Below are 24,244 nucleotides of genomic sequence, written 5' to 3'. Positions count from 1 at the left end.
AAAAAAAAAAAAAAAAGCCAAGAGGTAGTGGGGGGAAAGGCTCAGCAATAAAGCTAATGCCTGGTGTGTTTGAGGCCCTTAGTTTCATCCCCCATCACCAGAAAAAAAAATTTAAAGCGGTTTCCTCTGAAAAGCCAATCAAAACCATTATCTTACACCATCAAAATAGCCAAGACCAATAAGACAAATGACAGCTCATGCTGGTGAAGAGGTGGAGCAAGAGAAACATTCATCCATTGCTGGTAAGAGTGAGACTTATACAACCACTATGGAAATCAGTCTAGCAATTCCTCGGGAACTGGGAAATAGAGCTACCTCAAGGTTACAATACCACTCTACCAAGATCGTTATATCACTCCTGGCCATACATATATCCACAGGAGTCTACATCCTACTCCAGGAACGCTTCTTCAACCATCCTATTACTGCTCCATTCATAATACCCAGCAACCTAGCAACTGGAAGCAACCTAGCTGTCTGCCAATGAATGAATGGGTGGATAAAGAAAATTCGGCACATTTGTGCAATGGAGTATTACTCAGCTATTTGGAAAAAATGTAATCATAAAATTCACAGGAAAATGGATGTAGCCAGATAAAAAATTATCCTGAGTGAGGTAACCCAGACTAAAAAAAAAAAAGACAAATATGGTATCTATTCCTTTATATGTGGATGTTAGCTGTTAAGTGTTTGATAACCACAGAGTTTAAGTATAGAGTAAGAGACTTGGTGGAGGAATCTCCCTAGAAAGGGGAAATATAATAGGAAGTTATGAATGGATTGAGGGTTAGAGTGGCCTTGAGTGAGAGGATCAAACGGGAAAAGAGAAGGAAGTACAGAGAAGGAAAGCTAAAACTAAAGGCCATTTGGGGGATCATATGGAAATCTAATAGAGTCGATGCTTCTTATAATATGTACATATATGAAAGAAGTCTATATGGAGTCATGAAATGATGCAGATGACAAAGCCCTAACAAGACATCTTTCGCCACCAAGTGAAACCTTCAGAGTCAGGAATGGATTACATCTAATTGAGTTGTTGGCTACGGCTATCCGGTAGCTCTCCACAAACTGATGGCTAGGCCCTATTACTGATGACAGCACCTACATAACCCATTGGACAAAAAGAAGTTGTGCTGTCTCCTACCTAGAGCCTTCAGTCTTCCTGATCAGTGTTCATGATACTAGGAGGTACTTTGCACACTACAAGAGGAGAAAGGTTAACATCAACCCAGCTCCAAACCCTTTGAATTACAATGGTGATTGCCTGCAAGATATGCTGGTGCACTAGTGGCATAAAAATTGTGGGAGCAACCAGTTACTATCTAATTAAACAGATGTAAGGCTCGCTCTATGAGGTGGACCCTGAATGTCTGACTTTGTTTAGTGACCACAAGCCTGAAACTCAGGCCACAGACTCAGGGGAAAACCAAATAATGAAGAAACATAGCAATACAATGAATGACTTTTAACAGCATTCTGTTCTACTTAGATACGGTCTTGCTCAACCATCATCAGAGAAGCTTCCTCCTTCAGTAGATGAGAACAAACACAGAGACCCACAACTGGACAATGTGTAGAGAGTGAGAGACTTTAGAATACTCAATCCTGAAAGGTTCCATCAAATCCCTCCCCTTAGGTTTAGGGAATTCTGGAAGAGGAGGCAGAAAGAGGGAAAGAGCCAGTGGGGCTGGAAGACAATGGAAAACAAAGCCTTTGGACACAACACAACAGGACTGATATATGAAGGAACTCAGACTATGGCAGCATTAAAGGATCTAAGCCAGAGTCCTAGCTCCGAAAGGGCAAGTAAATGTGGGGCCCCATCCCTAACCAGAAGTTTTCTCTAGTTGACAACCACTCACAAACGAAAAATACCTTCTCTAACATAGTCTTATTGGGTATACAAACAACTCTTAAGGGCAAGCCCCTTGCCCAGTGGTAAATGGCCGACACAAAATGAATTCAATGGTTTTTTTGAAAGGGTTTTTTTCTCATTTACCTATATGTTCTGGATTCCAATTTTTAATTTTTATGGGATTTCTGGGTTCTCTCTGTGTGAATGCATGTGTCAGTGCCTATATTGTTTCTTATGCTTTTGCTTTGGCTCTTTTTCCCTTTTTTGTTTGTTTGTCTGTTTGTTTGTTTGTGTGTTTGCTGCTATTCTAGTGTGGATTTGGATGGGTAAGAAGAAGCTAGGTGGAGGGTAAACCATAACTAGACGATATAAGAAAGAAAAAAATCTACTATCCACCAGGTGTGGTGGTGAACGCCTTAAATTCCAGCACTCAGAAGGCAGAGACAGGTTGATCTCTGAGTTCCATGCCAGCCTAGCCTACAAAGGGAGTTCAAGGACAGACAAGACTACATAGAGAAACCCTGTCTCACACCCCCCCAAAAAAATAAAAACTATATAAGCAAATTAAAAAGAGGATAGAAAAAGAAAAAAGAAAAAGCATGTACAAAATCTAATTTCAATTTTTTAAACTAATCCTTTTAATTGAAAGATGGTGTTGCTATTCACACATTACTGAATTTTTTTTTCCTTTCTTTTGGTGAGACAGATGGCAAGTAAAGGCACTCGCCACCAAACCTAACAACCTGAGTTAGATCCCTGGGACCCATGTCATAGAAGAGAACCAACTCTTCAAAGTTTTCTTCACAAGCATATACACACACACACATACACACACACACACACGAACACACGAAATCAATTAAGGTAGAAGTAATCTATTTCAGGGGTCAGAAGAGTCTAACTGGAGGAGGAAGGCTTGAGAAAACAGAATGAGGGTGTCGGGGGGGGGGGTCAACATACACTATCCATGAGAATATAATAGTAGTTTCATTGTAAAATAATGTGTTTTTTTAAACAATCTTTTTAAAAATTTATTAACCTTTGTTTTATGTGCGTTGGCATTTTGCCTGCATATGTCTATGTGAGAGTGTCAGACCCTGGAGTGACAAAGAGTCGTGAGCTGCCACATGGGTGCTGGGATTTGAACCCAGCTCCTCCAGACGAGCAGTCAATCCATGCCCTTCACCATACTGTGTGTGTGAGTATGTTCAGGTGAGTGCAGGTGCTCTTGGGGGCAGAGACATCAGATCTAAAGCTGTGTTTACAGAAGGCTGTTCCTTCCTGGATTTGAATGCTAAGAACCAAATTCTGGCCCTCTGAAGAGCAGCAAGTATTCAACAGGTGAGCTATCTCTCCAGTCCAGTTCTATCACTTACTGGTTAAAAAAAAAAAAAAAAAAAAAACAAAAAAAACACCATCTGAATGCTCCTCTGTGTGCTAGATAACAGTGGGCTGTAGTCTGAGTAGGTCCAGTAGGTTTCTGAGCTTGGCTGCTTCAGGAAGATGTAAGAGCTCCCGTTCACACAATTAGTCACGGTTGAGATCACAGGAAATCACCACCCTTCTGGAACATCCACAAGTTCATAATTACAGGGCTTGCTTCTCTGTGGAGCTTGGGTGGCTTTCAGCTAGCCTTGTGTAGGACGTTTGTGTTGATAGGAGCTTGTATAGTAATATCAATGAATACATAGAGAACCTACAGAGAATGCAAGCCCCGTCTGAGAGCTGGAGAAGAGTTAGCTGTGGTAAAGGAAGATTTGGATTTGGTTTGCCTATTGCTGCATGCCGAATGCCTTGTGAGTGCACACACAGCAAGACTAGAAGTGATAGTACTCTCAAGTCCTAACGGTTGATATTTTGTACTATCTCAGTAATCTCAAAAGCTTGAGGACATAGGCCACCATTTACAAGGTTTCTCATCCTAGAGATAACGACTCAATGTCAGGTGACTTGGAGAAAAGACTGGTTAGGAGGAGATAGAACTGGTTTGAAAATCTCTCTGTCAGCAGGGCAGTGGTAGCGCACGCCTTTAATCCCAGCACTTGGGAGGCAGAGACAGGCGGATTTCTGAGTTCGAGGCCAGCCTGGTCTACAGAGTGAGTTCCAGGACAGCCAGGGCTACACAGAGAAACCCTGTCTCGAAAAACCAAAAAAAAAAGAAAAAAAAAAAAAAAAAAAAAAAGAAAGAAAAGAAAATCTCTCTGTCTAGTAAGCTGACCTCTAATAATGTGTGGCTTCATCTCAGGAGCCTCTGTTTCCTTATTTGCAAAATGGTAATAATGGGAAAGAAAGAAAAAAAAATAAAGCAAAACCCTAGCATTGGGTGAATGTTTGCCAAGATGATGCCAAGCCCACTGACTAGATTCTGGAGAGTAAACACCACAGTGACACTATGAGGACCTGGAGTCTTACAAAGGAAGACTAAGGACCAAGGTACTTGTTTACGTTTATATGGCTATGAGCTATGAAGCTACGAGGACCCAGGGTGGTGACCTCACAGCATCATCCTTTAGGGGATGGCTTGTGATGAAGTGAACGTGAGACCGGAGGACCACAGCAGTGGGAAGTGTGCACAGCATTATCTAATCACAAGGTTCTCGTGGTGAATATCGCCAATAGAACAGTAACTCCAGAGTTAGGTTAAGATCATGGGGCTTGTCAGGCGATGATGGCACATGCCTTTAATCCCAGAACTCTGGAGGTAGAGACAGGTAGATCTCCTGTCTACAGGCTGTCCTGGAACTCACTACCCAAAGAAACCCTTGTCTGAAACAAACCAACAAATAAAAACCAGAACTGAATTGAATGCCAAGCTTGGGGACTAGGAGTGTAGTTCAGTGGTGCAGTCTGTGCCAGGCACACTCAAGCCTGTGCTCAAAGTACGGTAAAATGATTTAATTAACTAATGATGGGTAAGAAGTGTAAGGTCGCAGGGCTGGAGGCAGAGCTCAGTGACAAAGCAGGTGTGAGGCCCTGGATGCTCAGTCCAGGAAAACAAATTCCTAGCACAGACACAGATGTGTGTACATGTATCTGTACAAATATACATATAGTCACATTTGAATAATTCAACACATACCAGTATAGCAATATATACATTCTTTTTTTAAAAAAATATTTTTTAAAATTTTTTTATTCTTTTTTTATGGGGGGGGGGTTCGAGACAGGGTTTCTCTGTGTAGCCCTGGCTGTACTGGAATTCACTCTGTAGACCAGGCTGGCCTCGAACTCAGAAATCCGCCTGCCTCTGCCTCCCAAGTGCTGGGATCAAAGGCGTGTGTCACCACTGCCCCGCTTACATTCATATATATGTATAATAACATGACTAGGTAAATTGGACAGGATGAGACTGAAAATGCATATTATGCAGTCATTAAGGGAAAGAGACCTGTTATAGCTGGGGATGCTGGCTCACATCTGTAATCTTAGTACTTATAAGGCAGAGACAGGAGACTCGACACCTGTTGAGGCCAGCCTGAGCTATGGAGTAAGTTCTAGGTCAGCCTGGGCTACAGAGTAAGGACCTATATCCAAAAAAAAAAAAAGCTAGAGAAACGACTTAGCATTTAAGAGCACTTGTTCTTGCAGGGGACCCAGATGTGGTACCCAGCTCCTCCATGTAGCTCACAACCATCCGTAAGCCAGTTCTACCAGACTTGATATCTTCCTCTGACCTTTGTGAGTGACTGCTACATAGGTGATGCACAAGCAAGCATAGAGACAAGACAAACAAAAAAGCAAAGACCAAAAACAGCTCCCACCTTTAATCCCAGCATTTATGAGACAGAGGCAGGTAGCTAGCACCTTGTGGTTTTAAAGCCTAATCTCTCTACAAAGTAAATTGCAAGACAGCCTGAAAAGAAAAATATCTAAATCATTTTTTTGGTTTATTTGTTTTTATTTTTTTATTGTTTTAATTTTATAGTTATAGATTTTTGCCTGCAGGTATGTTTATGCATGCATGTCTGGTACCCAGGGAGGTCAGAAGAAAGTGTTGGATCCTTTGGCCTTGAGTTCCATATGGCAATGAGTCACCACGTAGATTCTGGGAATTGAACCTAAGTCCTCTGGAAGAGCAGGCAGTACTCTTAACCACTAAGACATCTCTCCAAGCCACAAAGAAATTCTTCAATTAGCAATTAATTTAGGAATCAATCATCATCATATACAGCAGAGGACTACCTGGTCTGGCCTCAGTGAGAGAAGATGCACCTAACCCTCGAAAGACTTGAGACCCCAGGGAGTGGGGAGGCCTGGCAGGGTATGGGGTGTGTGTGTGTAGGGAGGGGGGGCATTCTCTTGAAGACCAGGAAGGAAGAATGGGGTGAGGAACTGTCAGATGGTAGAACAGGAGGGGGATACTGACTGGACTGTAAAAAAAAAAATCAAAGATAATTTAAAAAATAGAAAAAAAATTCAAAACAAAAGTCAAAGAATAACCTGTGACAGGTAATTATTAAAATGACTGATTATTAAGATGAGACAAATTATTAAAATGAGGTGAAGACTAGTTCTTCTACAGTTCTGTGACTTCTCTAACACAAGACTCTGATGTGAGTTGAGTTCTAATGCTGTCTTTCCAGTATGCTAACATCACTATTGGCTTATTAAGTTTCCAGGTAGTTGCCAAGATTAAGAGCCAGCACTTATTTGTTTATTGTTGGCTTTGCTGCTGTTGTTTTTTGAGATGGGAGTTTTCTCTATGTAGCCCTTGCTGCCCTGGAACTTGCTATGTGCTATGCATGCTTTTAATCTCAGCTCTCAGGAGGCAGAGGCAGGTGGATCTCTGAGTTCAAGGCCAGCCTGATCTACAAAGATCGAAAAAAAAAAAAACCAAACTCAAAGCAAAAGAAAACAAAAGGCAAAGAATAATCTATGACAGGTACAGTCAGGATTATACAGAGAAACCCCATCTCAAAATAAAGCCAAAATGAAATAACAGTGGGGCTGGAGAGATGGTTTAGTGGTTAAGAGCACTGGCTGCTCTTCCAGAGGACCTGGGTTCAATTCCCAGCAACCACAGAGCAGCTCACAACTGTCTATGACTCCAGTTCCACGGGATTCAACACCCTCACACAGACATACAAGCAGACGAAACACCAGTGCACATAAAGTAAAAGTAATTAAATGATTTAAAAATTTCAAAAACACAAAAGGAGGGAAAAAACAATGCCAGTACATATTTTTAAAATCTATTCTTTTCCAAAAACATTTTCTAATTTTTTTTATTTCTTACTTTAAAAAAGCTTCTTGGAACCAATATTGTAATTTTTGTTCTCATCTAAAAGTGCACATTCTGACTGTATAAAAGAAACTTGTCCCAGAAGCTCACAATACCCAAGATGCAACTCACAGTCCTCATGAAGCTCATGAAGAAGAAAGACCAAAGTGTGGGTGCTCCGGTCCTTCTTAGAGGAGTAACAAAATACCCAAGGGAGCAAATATGGAGACAAAGTGTGGGACAGAAACTGAAGGAAGGGCCATCTGAAGAGTGTTCCACCTGGGTATCCATCCCATCTGCAGTCACCAAAGAGAGACGCTGATGTGGATGTCAGGAAGTGCATGCTGACTGGAGCCTGATATAGCTGTCTCCTTAGAGGTCTGCCAGAGTTTGACATATTCAGAGGCAGATGCTGGCAGCTAACCATTGAGCTGATCACAGGGGTTCCCAATGGAGGAGTTAGAGAGAAGGCTGAAGGAGCTGAAAGGGTTTGCTGTCCCATGAGGAGAGCAACAATACCTACAACCAGAGCCCCCAGGGTCTAAACTACCAGCTCCAGCTGTATATGTAAGAGAAGATGGCCCTGTCGGGCATAGGTGGGAGAGGAGATCCTTGGTCCCATGAAGGCTGGATGCCGAGGGTGGGGAGGTGGGAGTAGGGCGGGGGATAGGACACATTCTCATAGAAGCAGGAGGAGGGGGGATGGGATGGGGGCTCCTGGTGTGGGGGGGAATGGGGTAAGGGGATAACATCTGAAATGTAAATAAAATACCCAATTTTTTTTTTTTTTAAAGAAAAGCTGAGTGGTACTCCACTATGCAAATGAACTAGATATTGAAAAAAAATTGGAGAAAGAAAAAGAAAAAGAAACTCAGGCTGCTTCTTTGGAAAACACCAAATGGCAAATGGCAACTGAAGCCAGTGCAGCATGAAAGCCTGGAGGACTGAGGGGTAGGTGGTTGGGAGGGTGGGGGTGGTGCAGGATCAGGAGGCTACAGCTGTCTTACAGGCCACCCTCATGGTCTACGCCCTGGCCCTGCCCATAATCAATGCCGCGGGGCTCCTGGAGATAAAACTGAAGACAAGGAGTAGCTCCTCATCACCAAGCTTGGCCACCTGGTTAAGGGCCTGAAGACCAAGTCCTTGGAGGAGGTCTACCTATTCTCCTTGCCCATTAAGGAGTCTGATATATTGACTTTTTCCTGGGTGCATCCCTAAAGGATAAGATTCTGAAAATCATGCCACCCAATCTTCACAGAGAAGAAAACCCTGTAATTATGGTCCCATGAATGTACCAGAAGGGTGGTGATTTCCTGTGATCTCAACCGTGACTAATTGTGTGAACGGGAGCTCTTACATCTTCCTGAAGCAGCCAAGCTCAGAAACCTACTGGACCTACTCAGACTACAGCCCACTGTTGTCTAGGCACACAAAGGAGCATTCAGATTTTGTTTTTTTTGTAACTAGTGATAGAACTGGACTGGAGAGATAGCTCACCTGTTGAATACTTGCTGCTCTTCAGAGGGCAAGAAAACTTTGAAGAGTTGGTTCTCTTCTATGACATGGGTCCCAGGGATCTAACTCAGGTTGTTAGGTTTGGTGGCGAGTGCCTTTACTTGCCATCTGTCTCACCAAAAGAAAGGAAAAAAAATTCAGTAATGTGTGAATAGCAACACCATCTTTCAATTAAAAGGATTAGTTTAAAAAATTGAAATTAGATTTTGTACATGCTTTTTCTTTTTTCTTTTTCTATCCTCTTTTTAATTTGCTTATATAGTTTTTATTTTTTGGGGGGGGTGTGAGACAGGGTTTCTCTATGTAGCCTTTTCTGTCCTTGAACTCCCTTTGTAGGCTAGGCTGGCATGGAACTCAGAGATCAACCTGCCTCTGCCTTCTGAGTGCTGGAATTTAAGGCGTTCACCACCACACCTAGTGGATAGTAGATTTTTTTTCTTTCTTATATCGTCTGGTTATGGTTTACCCTCCACCTAGCTCCTTCTTACCCATCCAAATCCACACTAGAATAGCAGCAAACACACAAACAAACAAACAAACAAACAAACAAAAAGAGAAAATGAGCCAAAGCAAAAGCATAAGAAACAATACAGGCACTGACACATGCATTCACACAGAGAGAACCCAGAAATCCCATAAAAATTAAAAATTGGAAACCAGAACATATAGGTAAAAGACCTGTTACATAAGGCAAAACCCCTTTCACAATAATCATTGAATTCATTTAGCATTGGCCATTAATGCTATACAAGGGGCCAGCCTTGTGAGTTGTTTGTAGATGCTGTTGCTTGTTCTTCTTCCTCTTCATCTTCAATTTAGTCTTGTTCTCCTACTAACATTAATGTTAACCTAACCCTACCCAACCTTACCAACCCTACCCAACCCTACCCAACCCTAACCAACCCTAACCAACCCTAACCAACCCTGACCCTGACCCTGACCCAGACCCTGACCCAGACCCTGACCCTGACCCTGACCCTGACCCAGACCCAGACCCAGACCCAGACCCAGACCCAGTCCCAGTCCCAGACCCAGTCCCAGACCTAAACCCAAGACCAAACCCTAACCCTAACCAACCCTAACCCTAACTCTAACCCAAAAGAGGTCATGGCGGCTTCCTCGGAGGAGACTTACAGTCGCGGTCCAGGCCTCAGTCCAAGACTTTTGCCTTAGTGGAAGCCGCGGGGCTCATGGAGGTAAAGTTGAAGACAAGAGGTGGATCCCCATCACCAAGCTGGGCCTCCTGGTTAAGGACATGAAGATCAAGTCCTTGAAGGAGAGCTACCTGTTCTGCCTACCCAAAGGAATCTGAGATTACTGACTTTTTCCTGGGTGCATCCCTAAAGGATGAGGTTCTGAAAAATCATGTCAGTGCAGAAGCAGACTTGGGTTGGCTAGTGGACCAGGTTCAAGGCTTTCGTCCCTGTTGGAGACTACAATTGTCACGATGGTCTTGGTGTTAAGTGCTCCAAGGAGGTTACCACTGCCATCCGAGGGGTCATCATCTTGGCCAAGCTTTCTGTCATCCCCGTAGGAAGAGGCTACTTAGGAAACAAGATTGGCAAGCCCCACAATGTTCCACCCAAGGTGACAGCCTGCTGTGGCTCTGCATGGGTGTGTCTCATCCTTGCCCTCAGAGGCACTGGCATTGTCTCTGCTCCTGTGCCCAAGAAGCTACTGATGATGGCGGGTATTGATGACTGCTGCACATCAGCCAGGGGCCGCACTGCCACCCTGGGCAACTTTGCCAAGGCCACCCTGGATGCCATCTCCAAGATCTACAGCTACCTGACACCCGACCTCTGGAAAGAGACTGTGTTCAACAAGTTTTCTTCTCAGGAATTAACTGATCATCTTGTGAAAAATCACACCAGAGCCTCTGTTCAGAGGGCCCACTCCAGCTGTGTATACCACATAAGGGTTTTTAATACAAGAAAAATCTGTTTAAAAAAGAAACTTGGCATATATATATATATATATATATATGAATTGTATATATAAACTTTATATAAATTATATATAAATATGATATATAATTTAAATATATTTTATATTTTAATATATGTATTATATATAAAATATATAATACACACAGATATATATATAAATGACAAAAATTATTTTAAAATAAAATAAGCTTACTGATCTTTCAAAGATAAAGAAAGAACCAGCTCTTTGATCTTCTAAATATTTACTTAACTAGAAATGAGGGTTTGAACTTAGTGTTCCTTTTGCTGACTTTTGTGGTTCCCTATTCTCAGAAAATGCAGTCTTCCACCTGAAGCTGGGCACCATCTGATTTAGACACCAGCAACATTTGTTGCTTAAGATTTTCCAGAATAATTTCTGTTGCTAATGCGGACAGTGAACTTCTGCAAAAGACAGTCTGTCCCTCATGGAGCCTCTCTGTGGAGCCGTTGGCTGTCTACTCAGCTGGCTTCTGAACTGCAGGGCAATATTGGCCTGTCTCATGCTCCTTCTAAAGAAAAACCCCTGTTTTGTGTGTACTAGGTGGCCATGTCTCAGAGGCAGTTGTGCCTCAGACCTGTATTTTGTGCATAGCATGGCTAGGTTTGCTGTTTGATTTTGGTGTTGAGACAGGGTCTTTATAACCTAGAAAGGATTCTAGGAATGCATTCGAAGGTGGGCCAAGGTTCATCATGGTAGCCAACACCTCCAGCAAATACAGGCATTTTGTTTCCTCAACTACACCAGAACCTGAGGAGGAAAGATCCTGGGTTCAAAGCCAACTGGATCATGTGACAAGTCATGTTTTTCTCTTAAAAACAGGGGAAAGACAGGAAAGGACACAGTATGTGGCCGGTATTTTCCTAGGGAAAGACCTCCAGGCATCCATCAGGTTCTGGAAGAATAGATTGGGTTTCTCTGTGTAGCCCTGGCTGTCCTGGTACTCATTCTGTCCTGGTTGGCCTCAAACTTAGAGATTTGCCTGCCTCTGCCTCCCAGGGCTGGGATTAAAGGTATGAGTCATCACTGCCTGACATTGATAATAAGATCTTTGACCTCCCTCTTAAAAGGATCCTTACAAAGCCTTTTCTAGTTTTCTAAAACATTCTGCACTTTAGCCTCACAGAGTAACTTTGAGGCATTTCTCATTGTTTTTCTTTCTTTCCGAAGATCTAAAAAGTATTTATTTATCTCATTATTTTTAATTGAAAATAGATTTTTTCATATAATGTATTCTGATTACAGGTTCTCCTCTCCCCAAAGATTCTCCCCGCTTTGAAAATCCACACCCTTTCATTAGAAAACAGGCATCTAAAAAAAGGAAAGCAACAAAACAAAGGGAAAGTACAAGAAATACACACACACACACATAAATACAGCCAGGCAGTGGTGGTGCATGCCTTTAATCCCAGCACTTGGGAGGCAGAGGCAGGCGGATTTCTGAGTTCAAGGCCAGCCTGGTCTACAGAGTGAGTTCCAGGACAGCCAGGGCTATACAGAGAAACCCTGTCTCAAAAAACAAAACAAAACAAACAAACCACATACAAATACTATACATGTATATGTATACACATATATATGTAACCTAGAGACATTCATATATCCACACATAGAGAAACCCCATAAAGAAACAAAATCAGAATCCATAATATAATAAAATAAAAGCCTAGACCAAAGGAAAAAAAAAAACGTAAGCCCCCACAATACCACTGAGTTGGCTGTTAACTGCTGGGCAAGGGTAGTTTATATACCCTTAAGAGTGGTTTGTATACCCAGGGAGATTCTGATGGAGAAAACTAATTCTTTTGGGAATGGTTATCAGTTGGATAGATAGCTTCTGGTTAGGAGCTTGAGTCTGCTCATCACTTTATCTGGTTTAGACCTGTGTGGGCGCTGTGCACACTCCCATAGTCTCTGTGAGTTCACATGTGTTAACTTTGTTGCACCAGACCTTATTCCCTTAGTGTCTTCTGTGCTCACTGGCTCTTAGGAAAGACAGATTGCATTTCTCTTTCCTAATCTGGAATACAATGAACACAGCAAGCCTATTAAGTGGCTTCAGTAAAGACTTCAGCACGTTATTGTTGGCTGACCATAATCTTTCCTCTGAGACCAGGTCGTTTATAGCCCGGTCTGTCCTATAACTTACCATGTACCTAACTATAACATCAATGACTTCTGATCCTCCTGCCTCCGCCTCCCATGTGTTTAGATTACAGGCTTGTACCACCCTGTCCAGATTTATGCAGTGCTGAGAATTGAACCCAGGGCTTTCTTGCTTGTTGGGCACTCTACCAACCAAACTACTTCTCTGGTCTGTCCTCAACATCTTTGCTAGTTTAGTTATGTATTTGTGCTTTCTTTTCTTTCTTTCTTTTTTTTTTTTTTGAGGTTATCACTAGAGCAATCATCTGTGCCAGCCTTCAGAGTGCTGGAATTATATGAGTGTACCACCACACTCGGTTAAAACCCTAGTGTTCTTGCATTCATTTAAAATGCTGCCAAGGCTGAGACAAAAGATCAGCTTCTATGGAGTTGTTGGGACTGGGCTGGCTCCTGCCTCCTCATCCTCTTCCAACTTGATTTCTTACCCACGTTTCCTTCCCTACCTCCAACCCATGTTTATTTTCTCTAACCTTTGCTTGGTACCTTGAATATGCTACATCTCCATCCCGTCCACGGTCCCTTCCCCCACTTGCACTCCTCTCTCTGTGTTTTTCAAGACAGGCTCTTGCAACGTTGCCCAGACTAGCCTGAAAGTCATTTTGTAGCTCAGACTTGCTTCAAAGATGAAGGCAAGTTTTTCTTCAGTTGCATGAGTTGCTGGGCTTACAGTTGTGAGGCTTCCTGTGCTGAGACAGGATCTCAGCTATGCTGCTTAAACTGGCTTTGAACTTGAAGTCTTTCTGTTATCCAAACATGGGATTACAGGCAAGTGCCGCCAGGCCCAGAGGCTATGATATGCTTGTTTGTTTGTTTGTTTGTTTGTTTGAGACAGTGTTTCTCTATGTAGACCTGGCTGTCCTGAAATTCACTCCTGAAACCAGGACAGCCTCTAATTCACAGAAAAATCTTCCTTTAATACTATGACTCCTGTGATCAAAGGTATGTGCTACCATGCCCAGTTTTTTTTAAATATATTATTTATTCTCCCAAATTAGAGAGAGAAAATTTATTCTTCCTGAATTAGAATTCATCCCGAGATTTGGCTCTTAGACACAGTACAATGCCTACAGAGTAAAGAGCACCAGTATATATTGATAAATAAAAAAATAAATAAACTGTGTGTCTCCAACATGGGTGAAGACTTAGTGGGGCTTGGGTTCCAATCAAAATAAATCAACATGAGTGATGAGTGTCCTATTTCTGTTACTTTCATGTCTACATCTGAGAAGAGGAGCTGTTCATTGTATTTGCATGAAAAAGTCTCATCTAAGAACAGGTTCCATATCAAAGGCGTGGACACACGCCCTTCTCAATCTCCCACCAACAAGATTTACTGATTTTTGGTTGGTTTGTTTGTTTAGACACACACCCAGCCAAAGGGGAACGTACTTAAAAGAAGGTCCGGTGCAGGTCAAGCAAGAGGTGCCAGAGAAGGAGCTTGTCCCTGTCTTGTACTATCAGATACTGCGTTGGACAGGTACGTAAACTGTTCTGTTTGTTTGTTTGTTTGTTTGTTTTTCGAGAAAGGGTTTCTCTGTGTAGTTCTGGCTGTCCTGGAACTCACTCTGTAGAGCAGGGTAGCCTCGAACTCTCGAACTCAGAAATCCGCCTGCCTCTGCCTCCCAAGTGCTGGGATTAAAGGCCTGCGCCACCACCGCCCGGCCAGGTAAGTGAACTGGATGCATGGGAAGGCTGTACCGAGGAGATCTGAACTCACTCTGTAGACCAGGCTGTCCTGGAACTCAGAAATCCGCCTGCCTCTGCCTCCCAAGTGCTGGGATCAAAGGCGTGCGCCACCACCGCCGGCCAAGCCACTTTAACCTTAAAGCTAAGTAAAGAACTGTCTGTCCTTCATCCATGCCTGCAGTGTCTGAGGAACAATCAGCTCTCCAGAGACCGGATTATTTAGGGGCCCTTCCGTGTTGAGCAATCTCAATGTCGAGGAAAGAGAGAGAGATTAGCCTAGATTTCTAGGTCTTTCTCCTTCTCCTTGTCCTGCTTCTCATTTCTCTCTCTCTCTCTCTCTCTCTCTCTCTCTCTCTCTCTCTCTCTCTCTCTCTCTCTCTCTCAAACACACACACACACTATTTTCTATGTATGAGTGTTTAGCCTTTGTGTATGTCAATCTGCAGCCCTAAACTACCTGGAGAAACCAGGAGATGGAGGGTGTCAGACCAGGAGGACGTCAGGCTGGGCACCACCCTGTAGCTTCTAGGAGTCTTCTGGAAGAGCAGCCAGTGTTCTTAACTTCTGAGTCATCTCCCCAGTCCTTTTCTTTTCTTGAGATGTAGTAGCCCTTTTCTTGTGATGTAGCCCAGGCTCTCCTTACACATACAGTGGTCCTCCCATCTCTACTGAGTACTGCATAAGCATGGTACTAAGTGTGATACTAAGACCAGTCATTACAATCTTTTGAAGGTGTCAGTTCTCTCTTTCACCATGTTTCAAGTTCAGGGATAGAATGTAGGTCATCAGGTTTGACTGCGAGTGTCTTGACTTGCTCTCAAGTTTTTACTCCCTCTTGAATGAACTGTGGGAACTAAGGTTTATGCTGGTCACCAAAAGCTATCATGCAGAGGCTGGTGCTGTAAGTCTTAAAGGAAGGGTTACAGTCAAGTGCTTATGCAGTTTATTGTGGGGAGGCTGAGTTAAAGGGCTCGAAGGGCAGGCTGTTGAAAAAAGTCCATAGTGTGAAGTCTAAAACTGAGAGAAGATATATTAAGTGAGAAAAGAGGGGAGATTAAGAGATACAGGCCAGAGGTTTCTGGATGGGTTTAGCAAATCAGAGAAGTTGAGCGGAGTGAGGGAGTGAGGAGGGGAGAGTGCAGTGGGGGTCGGGTGCTGAGCCTTGAGTTTGATTCTAATGCTCCAGTCCAGAGAAATGCAAACTATTACATATCCTTTCAAAATAATGGCCCCTGGTGTCTTACTTGGTCACATCAAGAAATGGAATTATGTAGGCACTGTGTCTTTTAAAAAAAATCCCCTTTGTAGCACTTCCTTAAAAATAGCTATTTAATGCAACTCTGCCAGGGGGTTGTTGATAGCGTCCTTGGCATTGCAGTACTGATATTGTAACTTTGGCTTCCTGGTAAGTGTTCAGCTTACATCTCCGTCTTCCCTGAACTCTTTGTATTAACTGTTCCATTTTCTCCTTGGGACAAATGTTTCTTGGGTTATGGTCGTATTGTCCGTTCAGCTGTGAGAACTAGTAAGCATTATAGACTGCTGGGAATAGAATGCAGGCTTGAGGGGGTCCAGCTGTAGAAGCTGTGGGTCTTTACAACACACACTTTAATTAAACTGATTACGCTCCTTCGTTTACAGTTCACAGGAACCTTGTTTTTGGAGGGTTAGTAAAGTGTTTGCTTCTACTAAAATACTCTAGGCGTTATTAATATTGAGTTCAAAATACAGCAACCTTCAGCACTACAGGGTGAAGTTATAGTTTAAAAGTCCCGAACGGCTTTTCAAAAATGCCTAACACTGATTGTATTCATTTGATGGATGGGTTAGTGCATGACAACTACATTAGCATTTGGGAGGCTGATACAGGAAGACCAGCAAGTTAAAGACCAGCCTGGACTACAGAATGAGTGTCTAATCGGGCTACACAGTCATTGTCTGAAAAGAGCAAAGAAACTGAATAAAGAACATAGCCTGAACTATGATTCATGAATGTTCTTATGGTTTCTTTTAAGTGATCTAGTGCAAAGATGATGTATTGTGATATCACTGTATTAATCAGTATTAAAGGCTAAATATTAAATAATACTAAAGTATCAACTATGATTACAGGATAAGAACTTGAGCCTCTGCTTAACGATAAAGTAGTCGTGTTAAAGTCCCACACTTTTATCTTATGTGGCTTTTCTTTGGAAAACTTAAGGCGTTCATCTCTGACAACTGACGTCTTAGAGAAAATACAAATCCCTAGAAGGGATAGATAGCATGAATATTTCCTCCTTGAGGAAAAAAAAAAATCACAGTCTCTAGGGGGCTCAGCCTTCCAAGCACCATGCCCAGTTTATAAAATAAGTCATTGGAATTAACTCTTAAATATGTTCCAGTTATTCCTGTGTTATCCGTCATGCAGCAACAGTGATTAACACCAGCAGTCTTTACATTTAAGGAGAGAGAGGAGCTGAGTCAATGGCTCTGCAGGTTAAAGTGCTTGCACCATGAGCAAGAAAGAGGACCAGAGTTTAAATTTGCAGAACTCATACTCACGTGCTAGTTAGGTTTTTTGCTGCCTGAGTACAAACTAGAGTCATCTGGGAAGAAGAAATTTAATTGAGGAAATGCCTCAATTAAGTTGGCTTATGGGTAAGGCTGTAGATCTTAATGACCTATAATGATTTATGTGAGAGGGGCTTTGACCACTGCGGCTGGTGGTCCTGAGTTAGATAAGAAAGCAAACTGAACAAGTATGTCCTCTGTAGTGTCCCGACAGCCAAGGATGATATCATAGAAAGGTTAGATGAAATAAATCCTCTCTCTCAAGTTGCTTTCATCGGGGTGTTTTATCCTAGCACTAGAAACCAAACTAGCACAGCCGGTCAGGGTGTGGTAGCCTCCTGTAATCTTGAGACAGTGGCTCTTGAGGCAGAGGCGGCACCAACTGGTTAACTAGACCCAATTGGCAAACTCTGGGACTAGGGTCAGAGAGCCTGCTTTTTTATATAAGGAAGGAGTGGTAGAGGGAGACACTGGCATCAACTTCTCTCTATATATACATGAACAGCTACACATGCATGCCTGCATGCACACATGTGCAAGTGCACACACACACACACACACATGCTGATAGAAAAGTTAAATATACCGGGCGTTGGTGGTGCACGCCTTTAATCCCAGCACTTGGGAGGCAGAGACAGGTGGATTTCTGAGTTCGAGGCCAGCCTGGTCTACAGAGTGAGTTCCAGGACAGCCAGGGCTACACAGAAAAACCCTGTCTCGAAAGAGAAAGAAAGAGAGAAAGAAAGAAAGAAAAGAAAAGTGAAATATTCAGATGGTGGCTTCTTGCATTTATTTATTTATTTATTTATTTATTTATTTATTTATTTTGGTTTTTCAAGACAGGGTTTCTCTGTCAGAACTCAGAAATCCCGCCTGCCTCTGCCTCCCAAGTGCTGGGATTAAAGGCGTGCACCACCACCACTCAGCCTGGCTTCTTGAATTTATAACATTAAAAAAAAAAAAACATTTTCCAGGCAAGATGTTCATTTAGAATCAAATTAAAAATTACTTTTCTTTTAAGGCCATATCGGTAGTCCCAGCACATGAGTCTGAGGCAAGAGGGTTGGAAGTCATTTTGGGTTACAAAAGTAAAAGCAAAAGACAAATAATAAATGTTAAACCTCTTTGGAATTGTTGTTCTGATTGGTCTTTCTTCTCTCCCTCCTCCAGAACTTGTGCGAGCTAGTACAAACGTGCTTACTAGCTGCTGAGTTTCCTCAACCCAAGGCTCTTCAATTCATGAATAATGGTCAGTTGGCTTTTTTTAAATCTTAATTCTTATTTTTTTCGAGACAGGGTTTCTCTGTGTAGCCCTGGCTGTCCTGGACTCAGTCTGTAGACCAGGCTAGCCTCAAACTCAGAAATCCACCTGCCTCTGCCTCCCGAGTGCTGGGATTAAAGGCGTGCGCCACCACTGCCTGGCTGGCTTTTTTTTTTTAATCTTAATTCTTAATTTTCACATTGGCCCTGTTGCCAGGATTGAATGAACTTGACCAAACACAGATCTGCCTCCACTTGGATTACAAGACACATGCTATCATGCTCCTGTTTATGTCATGCTGGGGTGTAGGGAATTGAACCCATAATTGTTAATTATGCCATATATAATTTTATGCTGTATAAAAATAATATGATTTTCATAGACTAAAAGATCAATACATAAAAACCCAACTAGGGAAATGGCTCTCAAACTCGACAACGTCTGAGCCACTTTGAATTGTCATGCCTATAGCTATGGGTCTCTAGCTTCTTGGGAGAGCCCATGGAGCTGGTGAGCATTGTACGGAAAAGCAAAGCATCTTGCAATGGAAACTTAGCCATTCTACGATGTCCATGGTGCTGAAGTTGAAACTCTTCTAATGATCTCACAACTCTTCCATTTGTTGTTGTTTCCACAGACTTGTTGCATCGAACAAGACAGTCTGGGTCAAGCGTTTGAAGACGCCTTTGAAGTATTGACCCAACAACATTCAGCTGGAGAGATTCAGTACCCCCCAGGTAAAAATAAGTTGTTTACTATCACCTCTTGGCACATATGTGAGTGACAAACACATGTACACATACATATAAAGAGTAATAGGAAATCTAACTTAAACTTGCAAAGCTGGGGAAGGGTGATGGTTTTCCTGTGGTTTCAGGGCTAGCCAACATACCCTTATTGATGAGTTCTAGGCCAATGAGACCCTATCTCAAAAAGTAGGGCTATTGAAGGATGATGGATGGTAGTTGACTTTGGCACAAATGTGTACTCACACATGTACACAAACATGAAGGACAAACACTCATATCCATTAAATAGTTGTAAAAGGTGATGCAGTAGTACTAAGATAAAAGGGTTGTTATTTGAGACTGAGATATGTAGCTAGACTCTGTCTCAAGACAAAGAATAAACATAAAAATCTGCTTATTGGTTGCTTTTACATCATCCTGACTTTCCAGGAAGAGCTTCCTGTAAAACAATATATGTACATATGTGTGTATGTGTATATGTACACATATACATTCTCTGTGCTATAATTAGAGTGGAGGTCATCACAATCTTGGGTGTCATTCTTGCCTCCCACTGTGTTTGGGTGAGAGTCTCAGAAAAAAAAAATCCCACTTTGTTATATATGTCAGGCCTTCCACTCACCCAAGACTTAGTCTGCACAGAAAAAGGAATATTTTTATCCTTAACTTATTCTACAGATTATAACTTTTATAACTTTTATTCTATAGACTCTTTGATCTTGATGAAATGCAATATCTTTTTTTTTTCGAGACAGTGTTTCTCTGTGTAGCCCTGGCTGTCCTGGAACTCACTCTGTAGACCAGGCTAGCCTCAGAACTCTTGAACTCAGAAATCCGCCTGCCTCTGCCTCCCAAGTGCTGGGATTAAAGGTGTGCACCACCACTACCTGGCAAAATGCAATATCTGTTGAGTTTTATAGACACATTTCAGGGAGTTCCAGGTTGACACTTTGGTACTATAGGTACATGGAATACTTTTTCATAGAGAATGGGTTATGAAGAACAGTGTCCAGAATACAAAAATCCTAGGATAAACACCATGATATAAATAGAAAGTGGTAAGAAAGCTTAAAAGACAGTAATCAATAAAATAGATGTCACCTTGGGCTGCTTACAGACGTGTTTGTGTATAAATGTGTGTGTGCGCCTGTAAACTCGGACTTATGAAATGTCTTTCTGCTCTGTTTTTATTTAGAACATAAAAATTACATGGCTATCATTAACCCTTATCCTCATGTCAGAGGCAACTCTAACTACTGTGGAATGTTACCCCCAGAGAACCCGTTCTACGACTGGAGAAGTGGAACAGTGAGTAGCTTTACTGAGATCAGCTGCCCTGCATGGGAAGACCCATGACAGCCGTGCTTTTGGTTTAGAAGGAGTGAGTTTATTAAGTTTAAAGCAAATAGGAATTAAAGGATGAGATAGCAGCAGAGAGGAAGCTGGGGAAGGTCTGAACAATAACACGGTCACCTGGAGCCCCTGACAGAGGGCCCCAAGCAAGCATAATGTTCTCCTGGGTGAGACTTCCAAGGAGCCCTTCCCACTATATACACATTATTTTTGTTTTGAGACAGGGTTTCTCTATGTAGCCTTGGCTGTCCCAGAACTAACTCTAAACCAGGCCAGCCTCAACTTGCAGAGATCCACCTGCCTGTGCCTCCTGAGTGGGATTAAAAGCCACCACCTCCCAGCTATAAACCATTTCTTTAGAGAAGGGATTTGGGGTCCAGCTTTGACCTCTCTCTTTCTTTTCGAATTGCCAGGTAAAATATGGGCTGCCTGGTCCTTTTTATTCATGGAATCTGGCAATCTTGTTTATCTTCTTAACTCTGTAGGCTTCTTGCTGCTGGAGTTACACTTGTGAGCTGCCATCCTTGATTCTCAGATTCTCTTTCTCACTGAGCATCTTTAGAAGAGTAATCACCGCAGGCAGTGGTGGTGCACGCCTTTTATCCCAGCACTACAGAAGCAAGCAGAGGCAGGCAGACCTCTTGAGTTTCAGGACAGCCAAAACAAACCAAAGAATAATCACCTCTCTTTCTCAAGGGGAAGGTGCTCATCCTGGCACTTTTGAGAATGTGACATTGGTCTTCAGTCACTGACTGGAGGACCAAAGGACAAATTCCCACTTAACATTAACACACACTGCTGTCTTGTATATAGAATGGTTCTGCGAACCTGTATTTGGAAGGAGGCTTCCATCAGTCCCTGCAGAACATAGCTGAAAGCCAGCTGGTACAAGCCCCCTTCTTCCAGCAAAAGGGAGGAAGAGGTATGTTGCTATGATACTTCTGACATGGATTCAAAGGGATGTCATATACGTGTTTCTGTTTTTTTCCTCGTTCATTATGTAGCCCAGGCTAGCCTGGAACTTCCTGTGTAGACCAAGCTATCTTCAACTTGTAATCCTGCACTCAGCATCCTGAGTGCTGAGATTCCAGGAACACAGTGCCACTCCAGATGGAATAAAGAATATTCGGAAACGTATTTATACATATTAGCTTGTAGCTGAGCATGGCGGTACACGCTTATTGGTATAGCACTGAGGCAGAAGAATTGCAAGTTTAAAGCAATTCTTCTTTGCTCTGTTGGCAAGCTGCTCTGTGGGTGCTGGGCTACATGCTAGACTTTATCCCAAAGAAAAATCTGTTAAAACAACATAAATTGAGCCACTCCAAGGGCATTTAGTATTTATTGGACCATAAGCAACTTACTGATGGTTACAGTCTTGAAGAAAGTGACATACCCACTCCACCCTGGCAGCAAGTAGCCTCACGGGTCTCTCCCTACCCGTGCTAGAGTGTAAGCAGTCTCTCCATTTTTGTGTGGGTAACTATAGATGCTGTGAGTTGATAGTACATAAGTCATAACATGCTCAGAAGACAACAGACAGACCTTATCTTAAATCCAAGATATATGAGCAGATTTGGAGGGTTGGTAGGGTATACCAGCAGTTTTGGAATAAACTATGCTAATTTCTCAAAAGGAAATTAGAATGTAGGCAAGAATAGTTTAGTTAGTGATGGACCTAGAGGAGGAGGATACAGCATGCGTAAGCTAATTCTGATATCATGAAGTGACTGTCAACTTTGGTTTCATGGATTTCCCTTTCTAGTCATTTTCAGACATCAATGATGACATGATGAAAGACACTGACATTAGCACCTGATTTCATAACTGAAACTGACAATGTTGCTCATGAGCAATGGTATGAAGACTTTTTTTTTGGCATTTCTACTCCAGGACATTTTATGGCTCCTCTAGAGCTAGTCACTTAATCTAAGACTACCAATTCCCATAATACTACTTTTAGGACTGAAGAGATGATAGTTATATAACACTGGATCTGGAGTTAGAGATGTTGGCAAGCTGCTCTGTGGGTGCTGGGAATGGAACCTGAGTCTTTTCTGTTCTGCAAGCACACCAAGGGTCAGCTGAGCCAACCCTCCAGTCCCTTGTGTGTTTCATGATGTGGTTGAACTTTAACTGAAAGCTGCCTGCCTTCAAATGGATCTCCAGATGAGATCCAGGCTTCCTTTTTTTACCCCAGAGAACACTTAAAAACGTTTAACAATTCCATATCATTTAGGTCCAGTGCCTATGGATCCTTCTGGCCTGCCAGTAACCGCATCCCTAAGTCAGTGAATGAGAGGAAGCAGGCTCAATGTAGCTTTCTGGGGCTTAGGGAGTCCCTGGGAACCGTCCAGGAAAGCCTCAAAGGAATCAATGTCTCCTTTTTCTCCCACAGCTTCGGGCAGGAGGAAGCTTCGGTTATTTGAATACCTTTTTGAATCCCTGTGCAATTCAGAGATGGTGTCTTGTATTCAGTGGGTTGACAAAGCCAAAGGCGTCTTTCAGTTTATATCGAAAAACAAAGAAAAACTCGCTGAACTTTGGGGGAAAAGAAAAGGCAACCGGAAACCCATGACTTACCAAAAGATGGCCAGAGCCCTGAGGAATTATGCCAGAACTGGGGAGATCACAAAAGTCCGGAGAAAGCTGACCTACCAGTTCAGCGAAGCTGTTCTCCACAGACTTGCTCCATCTCACTTCCTGGGAAAAGACCTTTTCTACTCACAATATGGCCAGCCTGATCAGAGCTATCTCAGTTTAAACCACTGGAATGCAAATTACTACGCTCATGCCAGTTACCAGAGCTGACTCCAGCTTCTTGCCTTGCCTTGTCAAGAACCCAAACTTTAGAATTTTTCTGAAGCATTTTTCAGATTCCACACCGATGAGACAAGAAGATGTAGAGAGAGAACTCTGTCTGCATAGAACATATTTGGACTTTTTCTTGTCCTGACAACTTTTAGGTAGTGTTTACATCTTGGTGTTAAGGGGAACCTAGATGTTTCAGAAGGGTGCTTACAATTCCTGCAGACACTTTGCTATTTGTAATAAATAGGCTTAGTGTCCATGGAATGGGATCCAAGAACATCCTGGAGCCAGAATGTCTTTTCAGAAAAATATGGGAGAGAGAAGCACAGTGCCACTTACTAATTTTAAATAAACTATTGAATTCAAAGCAACCCAAAGTGTGTGTAGATGTCTCTTGCTATGTAAACATTTTTGTCTAGAGTTTGTCAGTGTGGATGATTTTGTTTATTGATGCCTGCTCGCTTTGAGAAGGTTTGCCGAGTAGCCTAGACTGTCCTTGAGTTGATGAAGTAACAGGCCTGTGTCACCGTACCAGGTTTACATTGATTTAAAAGCACTTTCTTGTCATGTACTCAGATGAAAAGTCACTCATTATATGCCATTATACACAGAGGTTGTATCAAATTTTGTTCCATGGCTCAAAATCCCAGTGGAATGTTATTTTTTTAATAATCTAATCCAATCTAATAATGTTAAGTGATCACCGTGGCTTTAATTTGCATTTTTCTGACTCGACGTTAGTATTTTGCTTTAAAGACGTGATCCTACTTTTAGCCCTCGCTGGCTTAGACAACTCACAGATCTTCAAGTATTGGTATTAAAGGCATATGCTTGTGTTTTGGGGCCCTGTTGAGGAAATTTCTGTTCAATCCACTGTCAGGAAAATGTTCCTGTTCTAGTAGGTTTAGAGGGGATTGTTTTATCTGTTTTTGCTTGTTTTTCTGAGATTTGAGTTTCTCTGTAGATTCCAGGACTGGCCTGGAATAAAGTGATCCACCTGCCTCTGTCTCCTGAGTCACCAAGACTGACTAGTTTTAGATCTTAGAAATTTATTTTTGAGTTGATTCTTAGGTACAAGATAAGAGTTCTTTTTCTGTACTGAA

The 24,244-nt window shown here is 42.3% G+C and overlaps 1 protein-coding gene and 1 pseudogene across 1 annotated transcript; both read left to right on the top strand.

The window, feature by feature from the left end:
* The first annotated feature begins 4,374 nt into the window (after positions 1 to 4,374).
* On the top strand, positions 4,375 to 10,876 carry LOC114634439 (annotated as a pseudogene).
* Positions 10,877 to 15,781: 4,905 nt separating this feature from the next.
* Spic (Spi-C transcription factor) lies at positions 15,782 to 23,512 on the top strand. Its single transcript, XM_028783072.1, has 6 exons — positions 15,782 to 15,819; positions 18,138 to 18,216; positions 18,866 to 18,965; positions 20,173 to 20,285; positions 21,144 to 21,252; positions 22,729 to 23,512. Exons 2-6 carry the CDS (start codon positions 18,214 to 18,216, stop codon positions 23,139 to 23,141), a joined length of 738 nt encoding a protein of 245 aa, XP_028638905.1. The 5' UTR covers positions 15,782 to 15,819; positions 18,138 to 18,213; the 3' UTR covers positions 23,142 to 23,512.
* Positions 23,513 to 24,244: the final 732 nt, after the last annotated feature.

Source organism: Grammomys surdaster, unplaced genomic scaffold (genome assembly GCF_004785775.1).
Source record: "Grammomys surdaster isolate TR1022 unplaced genomic scaffold, NIH_TR_1.0 958, whole genome shotgun sequence".
NCBI lineage: Eukaryota > Metazoa > Chordata > Mammalia > Rodentia > Muridae > Grammomys > Grammomys surdaster.
The sequence above is the reverse complement of the archived record's forward strand: the minus strand, read 5'-3'. Positions and strand labels throughout refer to the sequence as shown.